General features: G+C 36.3%; 1 protein-coding gene across 1 annotated transcript; it reads left to right on the top strand.

The window, feature by feature from the left end:
• Positions 1-371: 371 nt before the first annotated feature.
• LOC124632461 (carboxypeptidase Q-like) lies at positions 372-2,490 on the top strand. Its single transcript, XM_047167314.1, has 3 exons — positions 372-603; positions 927-1,056; positions 1,402-2,490. Exons 1-3 carry the CDS (start codon positions 404-406, stop codon positions 2,488-2,490), a joined length of 1,419 nt encoding a protein of 472 aa, XP_047023270.1. The 5' UTR covers positions 372-403.
• Positions 2,491-12,410: the final 9,920 nt, after the last annotated feature.

Raw genomic sequence — 12,410 nt, 5'->3', positions numbered from 1 at the left:
GATACTAACATATTATTGACATGTGTATTGCAAACTTCTATACTGCGTCCTTGAATTATTTTATCATTTTAAAATGTTTATCCTTATTCTAAACTGCCGCTCCGAACTTACTTCAATATAGAATATGAACTACTCTTTTGTTTCACATTTTAATATATTTCAAAATACGGCTAATCTAAAAGCCGTTCAATATTACCATGAATCCAATTAAAGAGAACCCTAGCTAACTAGTATCTATTTAGTCTATTAGTCAGCATAAATAAACAACAATAACAGCAATACAGATCTCATTATCATCGTACTACTCGAAGCAGAATTTACTAATGTTGACATCAAAAGTTCAAATAGCGATAATACAGTCGACCTCGTTAGTATCGAGACGGCGGTCCCACAGTCACAAGCGATGGAGATCCCGTTAAAAATAATAATACTCTTCACTTCAGTTATAAGTGTTATAAATACAAGTGTTGTTATAAATCGGTTTGATGATGATGATTGTGAATTAGATGCTGAGCTAGTTCAAGAAATAGCATCGTATGAAAATGTTACGAAACGTATCATGGAGGAAATTAGATCGAATTTTGGAGAGGTTATGTATAAAGAGTAAGTATTGTCTCAAATAGTAAACTAAGTGTTTGTTTATTAAAAGGTCAAATTGTAGGGGCTTTGTTATTCAATGCTCAAGTAAAAAGATCTCATAAGAGCTATTAAAACTATGTAAGCAAATGAACACTCGAATAACTTTCGTCGTAATAGAATGCATTAGTTTATGTGACTAGAACATTACTCAAGCAATTAAACATCAAATGTGGTTTTAAGTAGTTCTTGCCAACTGGATGATTTATGAATAAAACTTATGTGCAGTCACAGTTAACGAAAATCAAATTGACGTTTTCACAGTTTTGAAATGTAATTGTTACTTTCAGATACACTCGTTTTATTGATACTTTTGGAGCTCGACCATCAGGCACAGAAGTTTTAGAAAGGTCTATAGATCATATGATAAATTTAACTAAACAGCATGGTCTGAATGATGTTACTACTGAGGAGTTGCAGGTAAATCATATTTTGTGATAAAAAAATACTGGTGAATTAAAACTGATTTTAATGTTCTACGCATAGGTTAATCAATACTCACTAAAGCTAGAATAAAATCAGGATAATAATAGTCAAAAACTGCATGAAGACAAATAATCATGTATTCAACATAAAACAGTATAAGATTTGCAAAATTGAACACGTACACGGAAATTGCTATACGTGCCGCTAGAAAACAGTTCCTATAATGATGTCCTGTCTGGCCTTTGGTTCATGACTTTCTTTATAAATCCAACTTATAGGCCAACCCTTACATTTCAATTCTTTAATACATTTGTCTAATAAAATGTACTCGTTTTTCAGGTACCACATTGGGTAAGGGTGCACGAATCTGCTTCAATGCTACAACCTCACGTCAAAAATATCGCTATACTAGGATTTGGTTCTAGTGTCAGTACTCCACCAGAAGGCATCACTGCCGAAGCTATAGTTATTAACAGTTTTGATGAACTTGACAAAACTGATAAAAAATCAATTGAAGGAAAAATCGTTGTATTTGATGCACATTACGTGACTTATGGCGATACTGTAGTTTATAGGAGTCAAGGTGCTTCAAAAGCGGCTAAGAAAGGAGCTATAGCAACTCTTGTTAGGAGCATTACACCTTTTTCCATTTACTCACCACACACTGGAGCCCAGTATTATGAAAAGAATGTACCAAAAATACCCACAGCTGCTATTACATTGGAAGATGCAGATTTGATGAGAAGACTTCAAAACGCTGGAGAGAAAATCGTACTTCATATAAAAATGCTGAGTACATCCGATACTAAGACATCTAGGAATACTTTGGTCGACCTTAAAGGTAGTGTGCATCCTGAGAAATTAGTAATCGTATCTGGTCATATTGACAGTTGGGATGTAGGACAGGGAGCAATGGATGACGGCGGAGGCATGATAATAAGCTGGTTCACTCCAGTAATACTAAACACGTTAAAACTAAAACCTAAAAGGACCGTTCGAGCAATTTTATGGACTGCTGAAGAACCAGGCCTAGTTGGGGCTCAAGCTTATCTGAAGAAACATATGAATGACCTTGACAATATTAACTTCATAATGGAATCTGATGAAGGAACATTCAAGCCCTTAGGTTTAGATGTAGCGGGATCGAAAAAAGCCCGTTGTATAGTGAAGGAAGTTCTCAAACAATTTGCACCAATAAATAAATTGACAAATAGTGGATATCCAGGTTCTGATATTGTAATATTTGTGCATCAGGGAATACCTGGGGCGTCGCTACTGAATGAAAATGAAAGGTACTTTTGGTACCATCATAGTGAAGGTGATACAATGAATGTTCAGACTATGAAGGATGTTGTAGACTGCGCCGCGTTTTGGGCAGCATTTTCTTATGTTATTGCTGATCTATCAGTTGATATACCTCGACAATAAATTAAAGTATAAAGTTAATAGAAAGTAATTGATGATGTTTTTATCTCTTCGACTTTTATATGTGTGAATTGTAGAATTGTGTTTTGAATGTGTAGGTACATTATAGTGAAGTATGTTGATTAATAAGTGCAGGGAAAACCTAGCCAGTAAATAAGGTGGATTCAAAATATGCTAGGACATAATAATTCACATATTCCGTCTTAGTTACGCCTCCCCTCTATATCATACAGGTATTTTTTGTCATACAATCAAAACGTAAGCCCGGGGCGTCTCTTTTTACATACATTCGTGACGCGAATAGTGCTGCCGTGGCAATCCTTTGAAATTCAATAAATTGTAACTATTCCCACAAAAAATGTCATGTCATTGAACGCCCGTTACGTCTGTTCTTGTTTACGTTAGCTGACAGCTAAATATTGGTTCTGCCATTTTCGGATTCGCGCACCTTACAGCTTTGTCGATGAAAACAAAATATTATGTTTCGACAAGTTTGTTGTCGCACTGGCTGGCTAGAAACAAATTATAACAACCTCATTTCAAGAAAAGTAGAATATGGCTAGTTAACTTCAAATATAGAAAACATTTTTGGTAAAACTACCAAAAAAATTCTTAGACATTATTTCAAATTACGAATCCAGCCAAAAAAAATCTTAAGAAACCATATTTTCTCTTAATCGTGAAATAATGTTGCCGTCGGAATTGTACTGTTATCATGCCTTGAATATTTCATTATAAATTCTTCTTGGCGTGTTTGAAAAGATTTATAAGTAAGCCTTTTTTGTAGGCGTACATTTTATTTGTATGACATAAATCCGTGCGCTTTGTGGCAAAACTGTCGGTTTGTGGCGTGAAATGTTTTATGTCAGTTTCCAGTCTGAATATGACTTTGAAATATGCGATACGATTTACCTTTACATAAAAATCATAACCATGATACGAACCGTAAGATATTTACCATTAACATAGACCATTTTCTATGAATGAAAAGGCAATTTTCCAAGAATTGAACTATCCCGCAGACATTCAGAAAGTGACTTTTATTTTGTACATTTATTTATTTCTAGGATTTTTTATTTCATTTTTCAACAGGTATATTTGCTTAGAACATTTTCTGTGTGTATACTACATTTTACCCGGAAATATTGTAATCTTTTTTGTACGAAGCTAAACGGCAGTGGAACAAATAGGAAGATATAAGATAAGGTTAGTACCTATATCAGAGCCACAAAATGTCGCCATACATAACTGAAAATGTGGGATTTTATAGCAAAACACTCCAAAGACGTAAGGCTGTATAAACTTGGGAAATCAAATAAAGGGGTTACGACCTATCAAAAGTAATAGCCCTTCCAAATTTTATTATGATAACGTTACTTACTTTGTTTTTTTTTTATTTATTTAAGTAAGTATTTTGCAGTAAACTTTGGTATTTTTACTATGTAAAATGGAACAAAATTATCATCGCGAAGAATTTTTAGATATTTATATGCATTTTATTTAGGCATGAATTTGTCTAATTATCACAGAATGAGATATTAAAAAAAAAAAACCTAATAACGAAGAAGGATTTTATTAAAAATATTTCCTCGTGCTAGCTAATAAAAGCGTAACTGTATCACAAAAGCCTCTGAAATAAATTTAATCTCAGACCAACACATAATTTAATGAGAAAACTTCCCATTTAGTAAAGCGAGGGCGATCATTCATCTTTATCTGATTTGTAGTTTGCAGCGCTCTAGCGGCTCGCGGGTCATTTGTTTAACGATACGAGCTTCAAATACACATAAAAACAAAATATGACCTCAATTTAGAGTTAAAACTAAACTTAATGCGATTTAATGAAGATTTAAGCATGTAATAAACATTTGTTTAACAATAACAGACGTCAGAAGTTTAAATCAAATAATGTTTTTTAGCTTTATGAAGGCATTTTGTTTATATAATACGAATTAAAAAAAAAGGTAAATGCAAGACTGTAATAAGAAATGATCAGCGGAAAAACCAAGTGCAGGACCAATAGGCTCACTGAGGCACGAATGTATCACCACCAACATCCAAACTCTGGGCTGTTTTGTGAAAAAAATTAAAATCAGTAAGCATTTTTTTCCAGGAATATAAACTGAAATCCCATGTACAGCAATCGCACTATACCGTTGTTAAATATAAGAATACTGACACTATGACTTTAAAGACAGCACCACATAAGAGGGACGTCACAATTCACATATTAAGCGTACATTGCCACATTCTAAGTAATTAGTGGAGCAGTAATCTTGTCCGGAACACGCAATAAATTAGGAGCACATCTGTTGTACAAACAATTAATTCTGTTTACACTCACAACAGTGTTATGGCTTTGTTATAGTGTTGTTACGTCGTGTTTTGATTTTATTGTTTTGATTAATGAGCTGATTTATAGTCTGTGGACGGCGGATTATTTTTATGGATATGAATTTTGCTGATATCGGGACTTGGGGACTTTTTTGTCGCGTTAAGGCGAAAAAAACTATGAAATTAGGTATCGCTGCAGCCGCATTGTTTGGGCATTTTTAGGGATGTTACATGATGTATGGTTTAGAAGAGTCTTTAAAAAAAAGAAAGAGTTTGTATGAGAATTCATCACTATTCAATTATGACTGTTGAGTAAAAACAAACATTGCAGTTTTCCCAAAGGAAAGTTATATTTGGAATTACATTAATAACTATGTTCATGCTAGGTCGTGTAAAAAATATTAGTACCTATATAAAACTCTTGCTTACAATTCCCATCACGTCTTACTTTATTTTCACTCCCACGTGTTAATAAGCGCTTGTATCATATCACATCTCCTTTTATAAGTACACGATACATATACTAGGGCCTAAAAGACAGAATTTCAGTCAACCGAGCTATATTTATGGCTGAAAGGCTAATTAAATAAGCTCACACTGGTTCTAATTAGCTAGTGTGACGATTTATGAGAAGTCCGAGAACTACCTGAATGAAATAAGGCTGAATACGATTACAGTATAATAACTTTATCTCACCTTGTAATTTCAACCTTAGTCCTAATACAACAAGGGTCAAATTTCTTTAAACTCTCTTCTGTTACTTATGACTTCTGTGCCACAATGCAGAGGAACTGTATCGAGTTATGTTAATACAACGTCGCCGGGCAAATGACTGATGTTGCCACTGAAAGTAATACAAATTGCTGCAGCAAGCTTAAAATTATCGCAAGAAAATGTGAAGTTTTAAAACGGTTTATGAAGACTCACTCTTAAATAGTATGTGTTTCATAAACGTCAAGAAATAAAAAATGGCACTAAATCTCTTACTACGTCACTATAAAATGAAAAAGACCGAGGTTATTCGAGATGACTTTAAACTTTTCATCAAGTGTTAAATGGATAAGACTGTTAGTTAGTTCAAAAGTTACTCTATCCAGCTCAAGCTTAACGGTATTAAAACTACATTTTCAGTCGTGAAATCTTTGATATCGTTGTACTAACTAAAGAAATTCTCTTAAAATAAACTTTGCTGATAAAAGCGAACATCAATAGTTTTCAGCAAATCCTACCATTTATTTATTTATGTAGATCCAAAGGATTGGCCTAGGCCAGCTAATTCAATTATTGGAAAAGGGTAGCGGATCAAAATTTCTTTTACCTACATGAAAGATATCAGGCCTAATATGATACCTTTTTTCGGTCCTTTTACTAAGATAATGATATAACATGTTAGAGTAGTAGTTTGGAAAATAGGTTTAACATTTCAGATAAAAAGCTGTGTACTTAGAATAATATAGATTTTTTTTTTAATGTATTTATGGATATTTTTTATTTCATGAGCATAAACTTCGTAGTTAATGTTTTTACGTTTTATTAAACACGTTTTTTTACTTAAGCATAATGCCAAACTGTTAATAAAAAATATAACTTTAAATCATCATTTGATTGAGGATCGCTATATTGATCAAACGTTTATTATTCTACCTCTGTTGAATGCAGCGACTGAGATGTTATTTTGAAAAACAATCAGTTTCATTGAAAAAAATAAATCTAGGACTTTCTAATTTAATTATCAACCTCCGTAATTAATCTTAACGACTTATTTTCAAACACTTATAACGTCACACAAAATCTTCAAAACAGGCCTTCCAAAATAAATTAGTGTATTGTATTCTAGATTTGTTACAGCCCCACTACACGTATGGATAGACTATTCTAGAGCCAGTGGAGTCTGAGCCGAGATAATTACATAAACCTGGACACGCCGACTGCCCAATCCGAGTTCATTAAGTAGTTGCCGTAGAACTACTGTTGTTACATTGCTTCAATTCATTATTTATGTATGAAAAGATGGCAAAACTATTGTGGGTTTGATGGTGAGTTTTGATGCTTTGAAAATATTAGTGTTATGGTATTAAAATTTGCACTAAGTTTTTTATCCAAGTGGTGTCCAAGGCTGCTGACAGCTTCACCACAGTGGCAGCGGTGAGGAGAGCAGCACGGAGCACCCAAACGCAAGCAAACAGCAAGCCGGAAAGTGGTGTCGTCAAACAATGTGCCTATGTTTGACGACGGAAGTGCCAGAAGCCATAGACCCGACTCCCATTCGCCCACAGCCAGAAGGCGCGCTCGCTCTGCAGAAGAAATTGACGTATTTATAGTTCGGCCATTCAGAGAATGCGTTCCTGACACGTCGCGATTGAACTGACGACGTAACTTTGCAATGGCGTTGCAGTTACGATAAAAATATTTTTGCTGGTTGTTTACCGTTTTAACAATTGAGGAGCATTAAAACAACATTATTATATCAATAATCAATGAATGTAGTTACGTCGTCAGTTCAATCGCGACGTGTCAGGAACGCATTCTCTGAATGGCCGAACTATAGCAGATTATTCCGTATAACTCTGCAGAACGGCTCATCCCACTGTCTCTGGGAGGACGGGTTGACGGGTGGATCAGTATTCGGGCAGGTGATTTTCCAAGCCTCTACAGCCTCAGTCAGACATGGTACCTCGCAATTGGCCAGTGTGATAGGAAGAATTTTCCTGGTCAATTGCTCAGTACCATGGACGGAGGATATAAAGGCCGGTAGGCTAATACTTGAAATTTTGCGGACGCCAAGCCCTCCCATGCGAACGGGAAGAGTAGCCTGAATCCAGGCTCGGTCGTCCAAGGCCACATTTAAAATTGATGTTAATGTGTGTCTAATAATTTTGTCAAGTTTTTCCAAAAGATTTGTGTGCTTCCATAGACTGGAAGCACGCAAATAGTACGTTAATTTTGGGCCAAAACAACAATATCTAATGATTGTGATAGCTGAGTGCATGTTAATTTGGAGTAGCCTGTCCGAAATATGATTGAAATTTTGTATTTTATCATGAATAAAATTCGAGAATGAATTTTCAAATATTGGGGAACCGAGGAGACAAAGAGAACTCTTGTCAATTAATTTGATATCCGGGGCTATTGCACAAAATTTGGAAAATATGTCTTGTCTGTCTGTATTGTCCGTTACAAAGAGTTCACATTTGGAATAATTTAGATTTAGTCCTATTGCTTGGAATTTATTTTGAAGAAAGGATAGGTCTTTAAGAACAGTATCTACTTTGCCCCCCAAGGTTCCGTCATCAAGGTACCAAACATTGAATTCAGAATTTAGCTGCCGAATTATTGGGTTTATGGCTAAACTGAAAATCACGGGCCCGAGTGGGTCACCCTGCTGACAGCCAACAGAAGATTCTAAAAGGTTGTCCCGATAAAGTAATTTAGATGGGTGCCTGTAGCATTGGTAAAGAAAACTATAAATTTGGGGTAGCTCTTTTTTAGTTTCTGCTAGTAGGGTGTCCCTGTTAACTGAGTTGAATGCATTCTTTATGTCAACCTTCATTATGACCTCTCCTTTGCCACAATTTAAATAGGTCGACAACGCGTGTACAGCAGCCTCGCAGCCCCCTCTTGAGCCGTAACCCAGCTGAAGGGGCTGAAATTTTTCCGAACAACCCTCGTTATAAAATTTACAGCAAATCTTGGCTGCCATACGACGGTAAGTAGTGCCTACGGCGATTGGACGAATGCCGCCGTCCCTCTTGCGTAGAGCGCAGAGGTTTGCTCCATATAAGACGTCGATGACGGCCTCGTCCACCTTGCCGGATAGCATTAGGTTGACCAGGGCTGTAAGCTCCTTCAAGAGTGACTCACCAGCTTCCCCGGCGCTTGGGCAGGTAAGGTCCTTAAGGTGTTGCGGACTCAAGCCGTCGAGGCCGCCTGCGGAACCGCTCCTGAAGGAGCCTATTGCCGTGATCAATTGTCGACCTGTAACGATGAGGGTATGTAAATCCGGATCAGGGAGGTCGGGAAAAGAAAGGTCATCGGATGGGGCAGGGTGTTTGCTCTCCAAAGCGGAAAGTGTTTCTGGAGAACACGGTGCCACCACATCACTGCTGAAGAGGATCCTCGCTGCACCACTTATGTCACCTTCACTTAACTTGGATTCTACCAGGTGGGGGATGCTCCTCGAATAGGTAGATCCTGTTGTCGGTGATTTAGTGTCGAAATCTCTGACCGAAACATTACAATTATCTTTAATTTGGGTCGTTAAGGACTTTTTGGATGCCAAATTTTTTTGAATATGTAAGATTCTATAAGGGAAAGTGAGTAAGTTCTCCCAAGCACGTTGCGAGTTCTCCCGTGCAGCCAGGCGGACACAACCTGCCAAATGTTGAGCTACTAAACTCCTGGCGCCTCGGGGAACCCGCTTTAGGATTGGAATTGTGTTTTTGAATTTTGAAAGTCTTTTCCAAAACGGTTCCAAAGGTGTGTCGGTATCTGGGTTTGTCGGGGTTAGTGTGGGAGGAACTGCACTTTGGGATTTATGTGTCTTCCCAATGTGCACGTTCAAACCCCGCTTACCTTTAAAAAAACGTGCTTGGGGGCACAGCGGACATCTCAGGGCATCCAGAGATGTTGAAGATTGACAAGCACTTACACTCCCATCACCATTACTGTACATCTGGGTGCCTCGCTACTTATTTGTATACACTTATAACTATTGATTTTCCACAAAAGAATATTTACAATAATAAAAGTAACAAATCAAAATAGCACTCAAAAACACAAATAATCAAAATGTCAATTTGACGCAGTCGCGCTGGTTTCGGCACATTTCGGCGCGGGACTCACTGGCCAGCCCCGGCCGGCCAGTGCCGCGCCCCGGCTTCTCAGGCGGTAGCCTGCGTTTTATATAGAAGGTCCGATGCTTATGATTCTGAGGCTGTTATCGGACACGTATGCATTCAGTACCACGGAGACTCGGCCGTGCAGCAGTTCTACTGCGGCGCCAGCGTGTTCGTGACAGGCGGCTACGGATTCCTCGGCAAGCAGCTAGTGGAGGAATTCTTCACGATACTATTTCTCAATTTAATAAAAATTCTTCCCTTACAAATGACAGCTAATCAAAATGACAATCAAAATCAAAATCAAAATCAAAATCAAAAATAAATAAATGTAAATATGTGATAAAATGATCTATCTCCGATTCTTATTCAAGCACATTTATCCATACCTTTTTTTTTTCCGACGTCAAAAATCATCAAATGACCCCTCCCGCTGTGGGTTAGCAGCGGTGAGGGAGTGTCAGACTCTTACTGACAAAAAACCGTCGTGTTCCGTCATAGGCCTTTTATGTACCAGGGCCGCGGTATCTCTTTCGAACAACCCGCAGCCCCGGCAGGCCTTGGCCCTAATACACTAATCTATACCTATCCAAGCAATATTAAATTAAACTATAACTATAAAAATATGACACATTCTTCCCAAATCTTCCGTCCTCATAATATATGTCTAAGTGATAAAATTAAAGCTTAAGACGACAAAAGGTATTTCGCCTCAGCCTCGGATATGAACAGATTAATATTCCGCGGCGTAAGGCGAACTATGTTCAATATTGTGTGTGCGTGCTCGCGTGCCGGGGCACACCGCCATCGAATTAGTGATGACGCACCGTGCGCTCTAAGATATACACTGCGGACCAAGAAATAGGCAGAAACGGCTATTCAGAAAATCACCCAAAAAGCTGTAACATAATGGATTAACAAAAATGCTCTGTCAAGTCAGACCAAACCACGAAATACGGCTCAGCAGAAAATCAAACCAAAAACTATTAAGCACTGATTAATGTATGATCTGTCAAATCAGACCATTATTTATGTTCATAGGTTTTTCACAATCTTTAAGACGTCAATGTTTTAAGGCAAGATTTAAATTATTAAAAGATCAGTAATTAAATTATTTGTTGGCTAGTATTTTTAAAAATTGCGGCTGAAAATGATAATATTCTTTTCCTAATCTTTCCTAATTACTTTAAATTACTAAGCAAGTTATATCAGATTCCCTCTGTACACGGAAATAAATCATTTACGCCTTATTTCCTTTTCTTTTTGACAGCGGAGATTCTCAACATTTTGCTGTAATGAAAACTGCGCGATGACGACGTTATTGCTTTCTACAAGAGACGAGTCTTCAAGTTTCAGCTCCTAGAGGAATATGAGAGATTTAAAAAAAGCGTCTCTTGAAGTTCCTTAAAGGACAGGAATTTAAATTGTATACTGAAATATACTCATTGTATACTAATTTATATGTAAAACATTGTTGAAAGTTCTTCTAACCTACAGATAGATATGTGTTGCTGGGGAGTTTGTTGCGCCCCTTCTTCTTCCCAGCAAAATACATAGGAAGTGGTGAAGGGTGGTCGTTTCGGTGGCTCGATGATTTTGAATTTAAAATATAAAGTTTCAATTACATGTCATGTTACCATGTAAACTAAAGTGAAAAAAATTAAGAAAATAGTGTTAAAAATTTCAATGAATATAAATTAATAATAGTGTGAATACAAAAAAATATATTAAAAAAAAAGCGTGGGGTGCATGGTGTCAATAGTTATAAATATTTTATTGACAGATATAAGTAGAGTGATTTTCATTTCGATAATACCTTAAAAAGCACCCCACGCTTTTTTAAATATTTTTTTTTTGTATTCACACTATTATTAATTTATATTCATTGAAATTTTTAACACTATTTTCTTAATTTAAATTCATTAAAATTTATTTTCTATTTTTTAGTTCGGTTTTCTATAAAAAGCGTGTTTTTTAGTTTTTTTTTAAACTATTATTTATTTTCTACTTTTTAGTTTGTTTTAAAACTATTATTTGTTTTGTAGAGTTAAAATTCTCTTTAGTATAAAATTTGTCAATATTAGAGAAAACGGCTAAAGATAATCTATACATATAATAAATCTGTAAAAAAACTGTGTCTGTACATTGAATATATTTAAAAAATAATAATTGAGTGGGGTTTAGAAACAGTGATGGAGCACAAATCCAAAAAAAAAATTCTGTCTGTATGTCTGTATGTCTGTATGTCTGTATGTCTGTATGTCTGTTTGTTTGTACACGCTAATCTTCGGAACTACTGGACGGATTTCAATGATTTTTTCTTTGTTGTATCAGTATTAAGCCTGGTCAACATATAGGCTATAATTTATCTTCGAAACTTGAAGACCTGATGCAGAACACCAACAGACCAACAAAACTATAAGAGATACAAAAATGGTGCCATGGCAAAAATTGTTTCATGTGATGAGCATTTTCAGTTGAGATAATAAATTTTAAGATCTGGAACACCTGATGTGGAACCCCAAGAGCCCAGCTTCTCTGTACCATATACAGGTATGACGTTTTAGCAAAAGTTGTTCAATTTGATAAGCACTTTCTATTGACTAAATAAATTGAAGATCTAAAACACCTGATGTGGAACTCCAGGGGCCCAGCAAGACTATAGCATATAGAGGTATGACGTTTTAGCAAAAGTTGTTCAATCTGATAAGCACTCTCTAAAACACCTGATGTGGAACTCCAGGAGCCCAGCTA

The sequence above is a fragment of the Helicoverpa zea genome, chromosome 8, assembly GCF_022581195.2.
Source record: "Helicoverpa zea isolate HzStark_Cry1AcR chromosome 8, ilHelZeax1.1, whole genome shotgun sequence".
NCBI classification, from domain to species: Eukaryota; Metazoa; Arthropoda; class Insecta; order Lepidoptera; family Noctuidae; genus Helicoverpa; species Helicoverpa zea.
Note: the sequence above shows the minus strand (reverse complement) of the source record. Positions and strands in the feature narration are given on the sequence as shown.